Here is a 15774-nt window from a genome sequence, read left to right on the forward strand (position 1 = left end):
GCAGTGGTGCCATGTATATATCCCTATATATATCCCTATATTGCATTAATAAAAAACTGCTCTGTATAGGTAAAAAAAAAAAAAAAAAAATCCAAAGCCTTTCACCACTGTTTGACAAAGCCAAATCCAAATCCTGGCGACAAATCCAAATCCGGCGCTCATCTCTAATTGTAACCCCTAGGATGCAGTATTTCAAGATAGTGTTTTAATCAAGTAAGGTTCATACTATTATGGCATTTTAGAATTGTATTCACTTTATTGTTTTTTCTATGGGGGTTTTTTTTTGGTATAGAATATTTTTATTAGAAAACAAGAATACCAACAAAACCACATTTGGCAGCAAAAAAGACATTCCACAAAGATACAATTATTATGGTTCCGAGAGTACTGCGTATATAGTAAAATCAGGTGCTGTCTGCATGAATAACCATAGGAAGCTACTATATATACAGTTATAAATCTACTATACATGTGAAAGCTGCTATAAAGCTGGTATCCAACTGTAACTGTTTTTGGACTTTATTTCAGCACCTGTATTCATAAATTGTTTTAAAAAATCTCTTATACCCCATTCAGACAGAAAAGTCTGAAAATCCCAGCAAATACACGGCGTTTCAAATGCCAGGTCATTTTGCAGAGGGCAGCCTGACCCCCCTCTCACAGAAGAACAAATTACCGGGTTGAAAATTTCTACCCGGTAATTTGCCCGGGTATTTCTTTTGTGTGAAAGGGTCATAAATCCCCTGTCCTCGACCCTGGTCAATTCCAGGGTCGGAGACACAGGATTTACGACCCGGGTGTGCCCTTTCACACTAAAAAGGACCCGTGTTATTCATGAAATTACCGGGTAGAACTGCTTCACCCGGTAATTTTGTTTTCTGTCTGAAAGGGGTGTTAGAGAGTAGAGAAGTATGCTTGTGCTCACACCATATTGTTACATGTCTGGCCGGCTCTGACTTTCCTAAATAAAACATAATAACTAATTTAGTGACCTGATTACAAGCCTGCTCATTTTTAAAGTCCAGCGATCAGGTATACGCTGACCCGACCCCGCGCAAGCCTGCGATTAGCTGCAAATCCATGTGCAGTCTGTACATAGCCCAGGACTCAGCGGCTGCAATAGAAACAGGCTGATAGGGGGCGGAGCTGATGTCACACACTCTCCCTCTGGGCACACCTGCATTTTCCCTGACACGCAGGTTACCACCCCCAAATGCCAACTTTCTGTCAATCACCATTCGAGCTGCCAGCAATCAAAAAAAAAAGAAGGCTTTTATCACAGGATAGTATAGTATATGGGCCGTACGCATGCGCAGTCTATTGATGATCGCCCGGCCTGCGCAGTCACAGCTCTGAATTCGGCCCACATCTTGTGCATTGTTTGAAATATCAGAATTCATCCTTTGGCCAAGCCTAGGTGCCAAAATAAAATGAATATTGGATAACCCCATCACTGATGCTTTTTATGTGAACCAGATCAGTGAAGCCCACCGCTAAACTAGGTAGATTATAAACCCCCCAAAGAAATTATAACTGAGCACAAGAGGTGCAAGCAAAATTATTCTGTAATCCAGATATTTGAAATCAAAAATAAATTTGTTATCGAGCTGGCGCCACCTCTGCCGCAGATCACCGTTCTTCTAGGTCCCAGACTACAAGCACTGGGGTGAAGACAATATGGAAATATGGAAGATGGTATCTCGCGCTGAGTGTTCCAAGATTTTCTATTTCCGTTTCTATCAGAGGATCCTCATACTGCGGTCCTCAGAATCATCCAATTATGAAAGGAAAGCAAAAGATAGATGTGGTCAGTGGGGTTTTTAATAAATATAATATAAACCAATAATAAACCAATGAAAAGCACATCAAATGGTTATGGGAAGAGGGACGCTCACATTTATCTTACATGGACAAATGTGTACATAGGCGTGCGCACAGGGGGTGCCAGGGGTGCACAGGCACCTCCTAATGATGGGCACCCCCCTCACAATTGCAGCCAGAGCCGACATCGGGGAGCAAGCTCGGGCCGGCTGCAGTGTGTGACAGACGTGGCCGAGGCTGCTGCAGCAGGATACTACAGAACTATCTGTATCTAGTGACCGTGACGCCCCTGGCTGCCTCTAGGGGGAGCTGACGTGCACAGCTTCGCTGCCTGGGTGAGGACTAGGGACGGAGGAGTGAGTAGTAGTACTTCCTGCCTGCTGAATGAAATTTGCTGCAGGTGTGCTCAACTTATCGGGACTCGGGAGGTGCTGTAACAGGGGGATTTGTATATTATCTGGGCAGTCTATGGCTTTGTTTTATGGGGGGGGGGGGGGGGGTATAAAAAGTTATTTTTATATTTGTCTTTAATCATGCTGCCTGCTTTTTATTATGTCAAAAAGGTGTGTGTGTATGTATCAGCATTTTGTATGTATACTGCATGTGTGTCTGCATAGAGGGGCTGTGTATACTGTATGTATGCTGTGTGGGAGGGGGCTCTGTGTATACTACAATACATCTGTGTGTGTGTGTGTGTGTGTATGCTGTGCCTTTATGTATAATGTGTGTGTGTGTGTGTGTGTGTGTGTGTGTGTGTGTGTGTGTGTGTGTGTGTGTGTGTGTGTGTGTGTGTGTGTGTGTGTGTGTGCATGCATGCATGTGCACGCATAGAGGGGGTGTATGTGTGAGCATACTGTAGGGGGCTGTGTATATGTATACTATGTGTGTGGGGGCTCTGTATGTATATACCTGTGTGTGCATAGGGGGAATGTGTGATGGGCATTATTGTGTGTGGCATTATGTCTAATGAGCATTACAGTGTGTGGCATTATGTTTAATAATAGGCAATGATGAACATGGCCAGTAGGCGGTGATGGACACGCCCCTCCAATGGTGCACCCCCTAAGAAAATGGGCTGCGCACGCCTATGAATGTGTAGAAGAACCTATCAAGGTTTCTTTTATCCATCTATGTACCCGGACACCTCCAGTGATTATAATATGCAGCATGTGCTTACACAGAGCTTACATGTGGTTCTGCTTGCCTTGCTTTTCAAGAGACATCAAAACATGTTAGAGGAGATGAGATAAGGATATCCCTGGCATTAGAGAAAGGTGGAGGACTTCCCTTTTATTCAGCATACAAGAAACACCCGGGTTTTACCATCTACATTGAGTGCTGTAAGGATTCCATCTCCTTAATATATGGAACGGGGAATATTCCTTTTTTTACTGTTTTTATTTTAAAATAAATTGATTTTATTGCACCATGGAAGTCTTCATGTGATTTTCCCACATTGCTGTTTGGAGAATTCAAAAAGATACCATAATGTGTTTGACCCCACCCACCCATGTGTAAGTGAAATTGTGAGCATCAATTCTATGTATGGTACCATGAACTTGGAGTGGTGAATGCTTTTTTAATTTCCCTGTTTTTGACAGAAAAAAAGATCCCTTTACACATGTATGCAAGCAGAACCACATGTAAGCTCTGTGTCAGTGGCGTAACTAAGTTTTGGGCGCCCCCCCCCCGCCGCCGCCCCGCCAAGCACCCCCAATCCCCCGCCGCCCATGCAAACCCCCCCCCCCAATCCCCTGCAGTCTTACCTATCGCGCTGGTCCCGGCGGCTCCGTTCTTCTGCTGAGGACCACCACAAAATGGCCGCCCCCATACAGCAGACAGTTTCAGAGAACTGCGTGCTATATGGGGGCGGCCATTTTGTGGTGGTCCTCAGCAGAAGAACGGAGCCGCCGGGACCAGCGCTATAGGTAAGTCTGCGGGGATTGGGGGGGTGTAACTATAGCACCGCAGCCCCCGGCGCCCCCACATGCACAGCGCCCCCCCCCCCGCGGTGGCGGGGGCTGCGGTGCTATAGTTACGCCGATGCTCTGTGTAAGCACATGCTGCATATTATAATCACTGGAGGTGTCCGGTACATAGAGTGATAAAAGAAACCTTGATAGGATCTTCTACACATTTTTCCATGCAAGATAAAAGTGAGCGTACCTCTTCCCATAACCATTTGATGTGCTTTTTTTTTGTTTATTAAAACCCCACTGACAACATCTATATTTTGCTTTCCTTTCATTATTGGAAAATTAACATCACGATTCAGAGAACCGAGGTATGAGGATCCTCTTAAAGAAACAGAAATAGAAACTCTTGGAACACGCAAGACACCATCTTCCCTCTTGTGATTCTGTAATCCCTTCATTATTGAGAACATGAACGAGGTATGAGGCACACTTTATAGTTTGGAGGGATGTGAGCTAGCCCCACTCCCACCGGAGCAAGTGACAGCTCTTCAGGGGGGACCGGTGACTTGATGGTAAAGTTTTGCAGCACTGTGGTGATGTACAGGAAAATTTCCATAGCGGCCAGGCTCATTCCGGGACAAATTCTCTTGCCTGAAAAGATAAAGGAAACAAATAGAGTATTTTGGCTTAAGGTGGCCATACACACGCAGATTTATCTTCAGATCTGGCTGGTTGGAACAAAAACATGGTCATGGATGAGAGCAAATGACAGTTGACCATTTGTTTGGAAATGCTGGGAAACTGACAAACTGTCACTCATCCATAACCATGGGGGTTATTCTAGTCCATTCTTTCTGACAAAATCCTTCTTAGATGGACAAAACCATGTGCACTGCAGGTGGGGCAGATGTAACTTGTGCAGAGAGAATTAGATTTGGGTGGGGTTTTTCTTCAAAGTGAGATCTATATTGCAGTGTAAAATAAAGCAGTCAGTATTTTCCCTGCACAGAAACAGAATAACTCACCCAAATCTAATTCTCTCTGCACATGTTACATCTGCCCCCCTGCAGTGCACATGGTTTTGTCCATCTAAGAAGGATTTTGTCAGAAAGAATGAACTAGAATAAACCCCCATGTTTTTATTCCAACCAGCCAGATCTGAAGATAAATCTTACTAGTGTATAGGCGCCTTAACATTGCAAAAACCCCGCTCCCATCAGTACAACACTTCACTAGGTCCCACATTAGTAACCATTGTTTTGTGTTTATTAGAGAAAGTGAATTGTATTTATTGGCCATATTTTCTATTAAAACACCTCTAAATACATTATTATACTGTATATTAGATTGATATACCAAAAGCATACTGTAGCTCGCAACTTATAGACATAGTTAATCGGGACTTCCATGCGTGGCCTGCAGGGGGACTTCCAGCAAAAAAAGTTGCAGAAATAAATAAAATGAAGTACTGGAAATTATCAGGGATATAGCAATCCCTTTATTTAGATCATCAAACCATTTAATCTAGTTGGTTGATACTTTGGGGTCTATGTACTAAGCCTTGGAGAGAGATAAAGAAGATGGATATAAAGCACCAGCCAATCTGCTCCTAACTGTCATGTTACATGATGTGTTTGAAAAATGACAGTAGCTGGTTGGTTGGTACATTGGGGTCTATGCACTAAGGGCCTTATTCTAGTTCACTCTTTCTGACAAAATCCTTCTTAGATGGACAAAACCAAGGCCCTTATTCTGATCGGTGCGGCCGGATCTGAATATGCGGCCAGGACCGTGCGTGCGAAACCCCGCCTTCCATACGGATTGCCAACTCCGTCCGTACGCGGTAAGAAGCTGGCCGAACGGACCGCACGTGTATTTTTCACGGAATACGCCTCCTCCATCTCAGGGAACCTCCCCCATCATTCGATGGTCGCAGACCATTGAATGCAAGACCGAGTGGTCCACCAGCTCCCGCAACCTCAGACCACACGGACATTTTTCCGTGCAAAAGCAGGGATCTGGGCGGGCAGCTGACATCCGGCGATGTCATATGTCCGCCCCCTACACGTGCGTCACGGCCGCATTACCATACGTACGCCCAGCGTTTTCATGGGAACGCCCATGAAACGCGGGGCGTATGCATATGGTAATGAGCCCAAATAGCCCTTCACGCCCCTCTCCACCCCCTGTTCGGAGTGTTCACATTTCATGCGGGATTTGGCCGTACGCCCCGCTCGCACATGCGCAGACACAAAACATCGGCGCACGAATGCACGCGGATATTACCGCACCGATCAGAATAAGGGCCCATGTGCACTGCAGGGGGGCAGATGTAACATGTGCAGAGAGAATTAGATTTGGGTGAATTATTTTTTTTCTGTGCAGGGAAAATACTGACTGCTTTATTTTTACACTGCAATATAGATCTCACTTTGAAGTAAAACCCCACCCAAACCTAATTCTCTCTGCACAAGTAACATCTGCCCCACCTGCAGTGCACATGGTTTTGTCCATCTAAGTAGGATTTTGTCAGAAAGCGTAAACTAGAATAAGGACCTAAGCCTCAGAGAGAGAGAGAGAGAGAGAGAGAATGTGAACAGAGATAAAATACCTATCAATCAGCTCCTAACTGCCACATTAAAGGATTTGGTTAAAAATGACAGTTGTGGGCTGGTTGGCTGGTGCTTTATCTTTATCCACTTTATCTCTCTAGAAGGCTTAGTACACAGACTCCAAAGTATCAACCAACCAAATGAAATGGTTTATTGGACTCAAAATTAGGATTACTGTATTATCTCCAGTATTTAACTTTATTCATATCTACATTTTTTTCTTTATTTTTATTTTTTGTTTGAAACCATTCCCACTCCTGGAATCAGAGCTTGCACACGAGGTGTCTCTCTATTCAGTAACAATCATACCGCCCCTTCCTCACGATACAGGGCATCTGCAGAGACACGGTGATACTCACCAGAGGCACACTAATGAATAGTGTGAATAGCACCAACATTTATATGGGCTACAAGAAAATGGCCACCACTATTTGATTTAGTAATTACCAGTAGTGAAGCATATTATAGGGCGAAGTACAGTTCTATTCGGTTCCCCTTACCAATGGCCTGTGAATCATGGCACAATTCTGAAAAGGGGGCGGTGCCAATATTGAGTTCCTCAGGACAGTGGTAAGTAGGAGCAAAGACCATTTTGAGGGGGGGGGTGTTTCTGGGTAATCATAAACACACACCCCTCCCTGCATGCGCCACTGCTTACCTCAGTGGTTCCCAAACACTTGCAGGGGTGCCTTGGGTTGGTGGACCAAGATCATTTCATATTATTTATGGTCAATGTACCAGGCAAAACCAGTGCTGGTGGCTGCCAATCATAATATATGTGGACAAACAGAAGCAAATCCTGTCCCAGATAACTGTGACATATAAACACAATGCACTTATTTTAATATTTTTTTTTTTCTGAATTTCTCGATAAGAAGCATTTGGCCTAGGGGTGCCTTGAAAATATTTTGATGCTCTAGGGTGCCGTGATTAAAAAAAGTTTGGGAACCACTGCTTACCTGCTGAAAATGCCATCAGTGCATTGTTCTTCTTAAACTTCCCATTTTCATCCAGAAAGTTGTTTGGGTTAAATTCCATTGGGTTGTTAAACTGAGTCTTGTCATAGTGTGTACCTGTCAGCAGTGGGAGGAAGACTGTTCCCTGTCGGCGTGAAGAAAATAAGGGTAAAAAACATATTAACATTTGTATTGTTTCATTTTCTTTCTACTAGGCTTACCTTACGGAATGTATAATTTCGTATCTTCGTGTCCTTTATCAGCTTATGATGAAGACTCAGTGGAGCGACATCAGCATATCTCTGCACCTCATGTATAAAAGCTTCAGTATAAGGCATCTTATGTCTGTCCTCGTAATTTGCAGGGTGACCACAGAGGACATTGTCTATCTCTTGGTGGAGCTTCTCTGTGGAGATAGAATATGACCTCATCCCTCATTCTTGTATGAAACATCTATCTACAGTAGTATAATGATGGCAATTTAAGTACTTGTCCTGTATAAAGCACATACCTGTTACATTGGGGTGTTTCATAAGTATTAAAAGTGTGTAACACAATGTATTTCCCAAGGTTTCAGTTCCACCGAAAATTAAGACCATAATGCTCATCAACAAAGTGTTGTAATTATAGTAGGTAGCTTTGTTTTTCTGTTCCTGAGGTATGAAAAGTAATGAGCATTTAGGGAAATTGGAAGGTATAGATGCATACATTGACTCAAACAGGTGTTCTTTGGAGGGCTATGGGATTAACAACTAATAAGATATAATGAATCTTCAAAGCCCCAACAGAGTTGAACACATAGTAAAAACCATTACAGCTGGCATTCTGCCAATTGTGAGTGCTCATTGCTAGTTACAGGCTGGACTGTCAGTCCCAGGGGAGAAGTGTTTTCCCCCTGAGACTGCCAGTCTATAGTGCCATTAGCCAACAGAGCTTCCAATGGTAAGCCACTTCTGCTTTGAGTACGCCAGTGCTACTTGGCTTCTAGGGTCTGCAGTCAGTGCAGTCCCTAGAAAATGGGGTTTGTGCGCATAAGTATTTTTTCTTATCTTCTATTATGGACAGAAAAAGTGACTTAGTGATAAAGTGCGCACCACAGGCTAAAATCAGCTTAATATGCAATTTAAAAGGTGCCACTCAAAAAACACCTTAAAGATAATAATATAGAACAAGAAGATAAATGGATATATAGCGCTAATAGTGTTCCCAGAACTCAGTGGTTGATACCATATGAATGGTGGATAAGATGTAAACAGTCACCACTGATGTTCATCAAAGGGATGAAATATGAAATATCTGTCTGGGGTGGGGGTTGCACCGGCCACTCGGCGGAAGTATGTCATATTATATGGAATGCACTATAAGCCATGGGTGGAACGCACGGCCATCTTGCTTCTGCCAGAGGGTGGAAGCTTTTTACATGATTAAGACCGCTATTTAAAGTGGAGCCAGACAAGACACTGAAGAAGTAAGTCATGCTGCTTTCCCACTGCAGACCCGTTTTAAGTTACAGGTAATCTTAAATGGTATTTAGCATTCCCACTGCAGCAGATTACAGTTTTAAATGCCATTTAAGTACCATTCCCATTGCAGGTAAAACGTTTTAGCTCTTCAAAACGTTTTTACAACACAAATGAGTGCCTGTGACTTTAATGGGCTTTTCAGGGATAAAAAGGTGCACACCCACAGTTGTTTTCACATAATAAAAGGTGGGGGAGGGGCCAGTGGTGCGTACAAATCCCGCAGCCGTCGACATTTGTGCTATGTGTCGGCTCAATTTAACCCATGGTGGACAGTAATATATGCATTGCTGGCCAGTGCCAGCTATGTATATATTACTGCCTAATAACTAAATCATTGGTGCCCAGTGGTGCCTGCAATATATAGATTGCTGGCATGTGCCAGCAATCTAGATATTACTGGCTTATGATTGTCATTGGTGCCCAGTGGTTCCAGAAATATATAGATTGCTGGCATGTGCCAGCAATCTATATATAACTGGCTTAGGTTTGTCATTGGTGCCCAGTGGTTCCAGAAATATATAGATTGCTGGCATGTGCCAGCAATCTATATATTACTGGCTTATGATTGTCATTGGTGCCCAGTGGTTCCAGAAATATATAGATTGCTGGCATGTGCCAGCAATCTATATATTACTGGCTTAGGTTTGTCATTGGTGCCCAGTGGTTCCAGAAATATATAGATTGCTGGCATGTGCCAGCAATCTATATATTACTGGCTTATGATTGTCATTGGTGCCCAGTGGTTCCAGAAATATATAGATTGCTGGCATGTGCCAGCAATCTATATATTACTGGCTTAGGTTTGTCATTGGTGCCCAGTGGTTCCAGAAATATATAGATTGCTGGCATGTGCCAGCAATCTATATATTACTGGCTTACAAAATAAAACATTGGTGGCCAGTGCTGCTCCGTGTGGAGCAGGACGGAGGGAGGCGGGGCATGTGGCCGGACCAGCGTCGCTAACGGCATCCAGCCGCAGCAGCAGCCAGCCGGACACAGCAGGGCAGCGTGGACAAGTGAGTATAACAGGAGGGGGGGGCAGGGGGTGGCAGCGGGGCGTACCGCCGGGCTGAAAGTGGTTAATCTTTCAGCCCGGCAGCGTACACACACGGAGATGATGGCTGAAAAAATCAGCCATCATCTCTACCGTTTAGGATGCATTCCCATTGCCTCTTAAACGGTAGATTACCGTGTAAAACTCTGCTTTGGAAACGGGTTGAAATACCGTTTAACTTTAAACGGTATTTCAACTCTGGCGCTTTCCCACTGCAGCCTTAAACGGTATTTTGCCCTCAAAAATCGGCAATATACCGTTTTAAGGCTGCAGTGGAAAAGGGGCATAAGTAAGTTTTATTTTATATAGCGCACTTTCTCCAACAGGACTCAAGGCGCTTTACAGACATTAAAAATAATGCACATACTGTACTGTAATACAAAGGGTTGTCAGAACAAGCAACAATGGCAGTACAGATATACATCACACATACAGCTATGCACTAGATGCATGGGGAACATGTAATTACTGAGCTGTGCAGCACCCAGGCAGCCATTCAGCGGCGCCACATGGTGATTGCACCAACCAGATAGGTAGCCAGTAACAGTACAGATATAGGACACATACATTTATGCTAGATGTACTCTATTGAGCGACACGGACATGGGGCACACAGTGTAGGTTGCTGCTGGCAGGCTGTGTATAGTAGAGGTGTAGCATGCGGTTCGGGGTAACAGGAAGAAAATGTAAGAGAAGGATCCGTTGATCCGAAACGCATTTGGGGTGTTTTGCCCTTTTTATCTAATTTATTGCAAACATTGGGATCTCGGGCCTACTGCTTTCTGGACGGCACCACCAGTTCCTGAGCTGGACTGCTATCACATTTGGACATCTTTGTTGCCTGCTGTTGCCCTGGGCTACTTTATACAGTACATGCTTATTTCATCTGATAATTTGTAAGTGCACATCTTTATTAAAAGTCATCTGTTTTAAAAGTTATGCACTAGCTGCATTTTTTTTTTTCCATATTAACCAATCGGAGTCTGATGATTGGAGGACAAATTTATTGAGGAAAAGCCTTGGATATTTCATCCCTTTGATGAACATCAGTGGTGACTGCTTACATCTTATTCACCATTGATATGGTATCAACCCCTGAGTTTTGGGAACAGTATTAGCTCTATATATAAATTCATCATCTTGTTTGATATTACCTTCTATTATGTTAGATTGTTTATGCATGTGCAATGAACACACTGCCGCATGATAAAGATACATACAAAACCTAATCACAATGGCGTTACTTAAACATTTGTAAGCTTTTTATACAAATTCTTAAACCATAGTTATATATAATTGGGGCAAGTGAGCATGGACTTTCCATGCCAGAAAGCTGATCTAAGAAACAATTTCTCGGTTTTGCTATGATGAAGTGACATAAAAGCAGTGGCGCCTGCAGTGGCGGTAGGTGTGGGCACTGGTGTCAGCACAATGTAACAAACATGTTCCCATTTGTCATTTGTGCATCTAAAATGTGTTGGGGATGGGGAGAGGTGTGTGGGGGGGGGGGGGTTCTCAATGCCTTGCAGGATGGGAGGAAAAGGAAATCTGGGTCTGTACAAGGTATTGAGTTGAGTGGACAAATCACCATTGTGCCTGAAAAGGTCTGTGGTCTGATTGCACTCAAATTAGTCAGTGTGGGCAACAGTACTGTATAAATGTTTACCAGAGTCCAGGGGATGCAGTCAAATCCCGAATGGGTCAAAATACAGACAAGGACAAAATCCAGAAAAGGACAAAATCCCGACAAGGTCAAAATCCCGACATTTAAAATCCCGACAAGGACAAAATCCCGACATTTAAAATCCCGACAAGGTCAAAATACCGACATGACTTTGCTGCATGTATGTGTGGTTGGGGACTCTACCATCAATGTCGCCTCCGGGCACCTGGTATGAACTTACTCCACGGCATCCACCATTACAGTGGATTACCATAGTGCATTTAGGGCCAGCTACACCATTAGGCTGCTTTAGGGTAACTGCCTAGGGTGCCATGATCTGTTGGGGTGCTAGTGAGTTTTACTGATGGTGTCATCATGCTGGGAGACAGCCAGTATTATTCATGTGCTGCAATTGTTAGTTTTGGAGTGGTAATGCCATTGTGGTTGCAGAGTTTATGTACTTATTTTATTTATTTTTAATTAAATAATTTAATATTATTAGTGGCATTTATGTGACATCTATTAACAGGATGGTACCTTCTCCATTTTGATCAAGAAACAGTCTATAAAATCCCTGGGATTTTCACTGTCCAAATCCTTGCTATTCTTCTCCACTCTTCGTCTTATAAAGTCAATCATTCCTTCATAATTCTTCATCAACTGTTTATGAGGTCCTGGCATGTACTTCATGAACCCTGGGTAAATGTTGTACATCTGAGGAAACAAGAAATAACTAATACAGTTTAGGTAAACCAAGTCATATAACATATTGGGCCAGATGCACTAAGCTTCAAAAGTGATAAAATGGAGAGCCAATTAGCTCCTACCTGCCATGTCACAGGCTGTGTTTGAAAAATGTCAGATAGGAGCTGATTGGTTGGATGTTTATCACTCTCCATTTTATCACTTTTGAATCTTAGTGCATCTGGCCCATTGGCCGGAGCTGACATCACACACACCCTCCTTGAAACCGCTTGGGCACGCCTACGATTCTCCATACACACCCAGAAAATGGCTGGTCAGCACCCCCAAACGCCGGCTTCCTGACAGTCATGTTGCGAGGTGTTCGCGAAAACAGTCATTGATGATTCTTTTCACTACTTTGTGCTACGATCCATATACTTGCGCAGTCATTCGATAATCAATCACCTTGTGAATTCGCACAATAGCATTCATCTTTAAATATCCCACAAAGACCCCATTATTCCTACTCTATCAACCCCACCACCACCACAAAGTTGTTTCCATGGAGCTTAAACCGCTCTTCTGAGGATGTGCCGTAGGTAATATATTGGGTAATGAATTTGACCTTTTTTGTCATGTTAAGTCATTTACATTTTCTTTGTGACATTAGAATACGTACCAGCCCCCAAGGATTACTCAAGATCCTAAAGCTGTCCTCGGTGAGATCAATAAGATGTTGAAATTCTTTATCTTGATAATCAAACCGTTTCCCAAACAGTACGGAGCAAATGACGTTGGCCACAGAGCTGTGTATCTGATGTTTGGGATCTATAGGGGAACCTAGAACATAAACCATAAAAAAGCAAAAACAAAGAGGTTATGCAGAAGAAGACCAAGAAATGTAAGGGTGATTGATGTAAGTAGTAGCCTACTGTATATTGTTTTATATATATATATATAACCACTACTGTGACAATCATGGAAGTTACCCCACCGCAATTCAGGATCCCTGGCGTCTCTGGCTTCCATACAATGCTAGCAAGCTAGCGATCAGCATCCAGAATTAAAGCGCTATTTGCCTTTTGGTTGTTAGCACCAACTCAGGAGACAACAAAGTAGTGTGAGCACCAATGCCAGTGGCCATGGGCCACCTCCACCTAATGTCCAGCACCTGCGCAGGTGACTGCAGCATAGCATGAGTCTGACGTTATAGCAGGAGTGCACTCTCTCTGAAATTGCAGGCAGACTACCAGTCCCTGGGGAAGAAAACACCTCCCTCTGGGACAGCATGTATTACAGGAAGAGTTCTTATATCATACCTCCCAACTGTTCCAATTTTTGAGGGACGGTCATGATTTTTTTAAAGTGTTCTATGTCCCACCAGTGTCCCAAGGTGGTAGGGGCACTTAGTAGACCCCCTGTCACCCACTGCTCTGTTTAGCAGAGCAGCAGAGAATAGACACTGTGCACAAGTAAGTATAGTACATTATTTGAAATTACTAATAAAAGTTTTACTACATACATATGACTATATACCTAAAAATAGACCACTTCTATCTTAAATTATCTTAAGCTTTACCCCACCAAACACTATTCACATGGCACTATACACCAGAATGGGGTGTGCGCACATGAGACGCACGCGTGCCGCATTCTTGGCAATGTGATGCGCTAAATTGTCCCTGTCCACCACCCGCGAACACTAGGCAGCTATACAGATATGGTTCGCTGGTGGAATGGCAGAGAGCTGCACCATCTGTATGTTCTTGTTACAAAATTTTACCCGGGTCTGCTAGAGGGGCCCGGGCTCCTGCTCCCCCCCCCCCCACCCACCCACCCCTTTTGCAGGTAGCCAAGCAGTGGGAAGAGAGATGACAGGATGCCATCGCAGCACAGCCTCTCTCTCCAGCTCAGCACACTCTGCTCAGTGCCGTGTGCTGACCTTGGGAGAGAGGTAGCAGCAGCAGGTTTATTTTTTTTCCCACTGGGGTGTGGCCACGCCCTCTCCCAGAGGTCCCCACCCGGGGGCCATGTCCCCTCCATTTTACCTATATGTGATCATACTGTAGCAGAACCGTACTCTGTAAAAAGGAAATAGCTGACAACTTGTGCCTATAGCTACAGTATGACTTTACCTTTTCTGTATCACACAATACGCTCTATTTTGGCAAAATTAACCTTATGACCTCTCTGTTCTAGGACACTAATGACGATAAGATTTGGTTTCATCTTTAATACACTAAAGTACATTCTGGATTCCTGTAACTTTTTCAGATCGGCCGCTCTCATTGGGCGGCTGCCATCACGCCATGCGACACACGGCACCATACACCAGAATGGGGTGTGCACACGCGAGACGCATGCGTGCTGCATTCTTGGCAATGTGATGCGCTAAAGTGTCCCTGTCCACCACCCACGAACACTCGCCAGCTATCCAGATATGGTTCGCTGGCGGAATGGCAGAGAGCGGCTCCATCTGAATGTTCGTGTTCCAAATTTTTAAGTAAGCTTTAATTGTTCCAACTTTAGTAGCTGCAAATCCCTTTGATGATGATAGGGTCAAATTTCGTTAATGTCCTCATTGTGGCAGTAATGTCTTGTTTTGACAGAATCCATTTATCACTCTGTCCTCACATGTCTTGCTTTGTATAAGTTCTGCATTAATTGCTTACACTCAGGGGTAGATTTCTGAACAGTCGGGGATTATGTGCTATCCCCATGCGTTATAGCAGGGTACTATATTGGTGGCGCTATGAAGGAGGAGGCTTAGCAGAGCTGCCATATTTTAAATAGAAAGCCTAATTCCTACCTAATGTATAAACGGTCAGCAGCACAGACCATTCCGCCCCCTGCAGCTATCGACTTTGACAGCTGCAGGTGGCGATGCCCTATCCCCACAACAGTCCTTGCTGCTGGCTCTAAGCTGCACTGGAGATTTTGCGTGAGTAGTGAGAACCCGAGCATGCCCAGTCCAGCCGTCCATGGGGAAGGAGACAGCGCGTCAGTTTTAACTGATGTGCTGTCAGCAGGATATGGCATCACCGGAGGGGGGAGTTTATGCTCCACCACTTCGGCAGACAAGATGTTGGTCTCCCCTCCTGCTTCCTCTCGTAAATGAGGTGGAGCAGAAAGGGTTATAGGGACGCAATATGACAATTGTAGCATTTGAACTTAAGCTTTCGAAATGAGTCACTTTTTTTATTCAAAGCCGTAGTCACAGTACTTGAATCACAGGGCACAGCTAGTTGTACTGTGTTTGCTTGTAGAGCAGTGATTTACTTTTTAGAAACACGGCACCCTATACTTTCAGAATTTTATCCACGGTACCCCTAGGCCAAACGTTTGTTATTGAGAAATTACATAAATCGTATATTAAATTAAATGAAATATGTTTATATATCATATTTAAGCAGCCCATACACGGTCCGTTTAACGGATCCGTTTGGGACTTAATTAGCACACATCGGATCGGATCCCTAGTGCATGCAGTGTGCATGCACTGCAATCCGATCCGACGTGTACCTAGTACAAAAAGTATGTGCAGC

General features: G+C 43.9%; 1 protein-coding gene and 1 long non-coding RNA gene across 2 annotated transcripts in view; one reads left to right on the forward strand and one right to left on the reverse strand.

Annotated features, from left to right (window-relative positions):
- Positions 1-2167: 2167 nt before the first annotated feature.
- Positions 2168-7982, forward strand: LOC146035969 (uncharacterized). The gene is made up of 3 exons (XR_014460751.1): positions 2168-2221; positions 4097-4214; positions 7521-7982. It is a non-coding gene; the product is annotated as an uncharacterized LOC146035969 (long non-coding RNA).
- LOC146035967 (cytochrome P450 2F2-like) overlaps positions 4127-15774 on the reverse strand; it is a 51545-nt gene continuing 39897 nt past the window's right edge. Inside the window, exons 5-10 of the mRNA XM_083159695.1 lie at positions 12909-13069; positions 12083-12259; positions 7817-7958; positions 7527-7711; positions 7309-7450; positions 4127-4388 (exon numbers count right to left, since the gene is read on the reverse strand). Coding sequence (XP_083015821.1) covers positions 4195-4388; positions 7309-7450; positions 7527-7711; positions 7817-7958; positions 12083-12259; positions 12909-13069 — 1001 coding nt within the window. The 3' untranslated portion in view covers positions 4127-4194. The remainder of the gene's footprint in view (positions 4389-7308; positions 7451-7526; positions 7712-7816; positions 7959-12082; positions 12260-12908; positions 13070-15774) is intronic.

This window comes from Crinia signifera, chromosome 9, assembly GCF_055691185.1.
Source record: "Crinia signifera chromosome 9, ASM5569118v1, whole genome shotgun sequence".
In the NCBI taxonomy this organism is placed as follows: domain Eukaryota; kingdom Metazoa; phylum Chordata; class Amphibia; order Anura; family Myobatrachidae; genus Crinia; species Crinia signifera.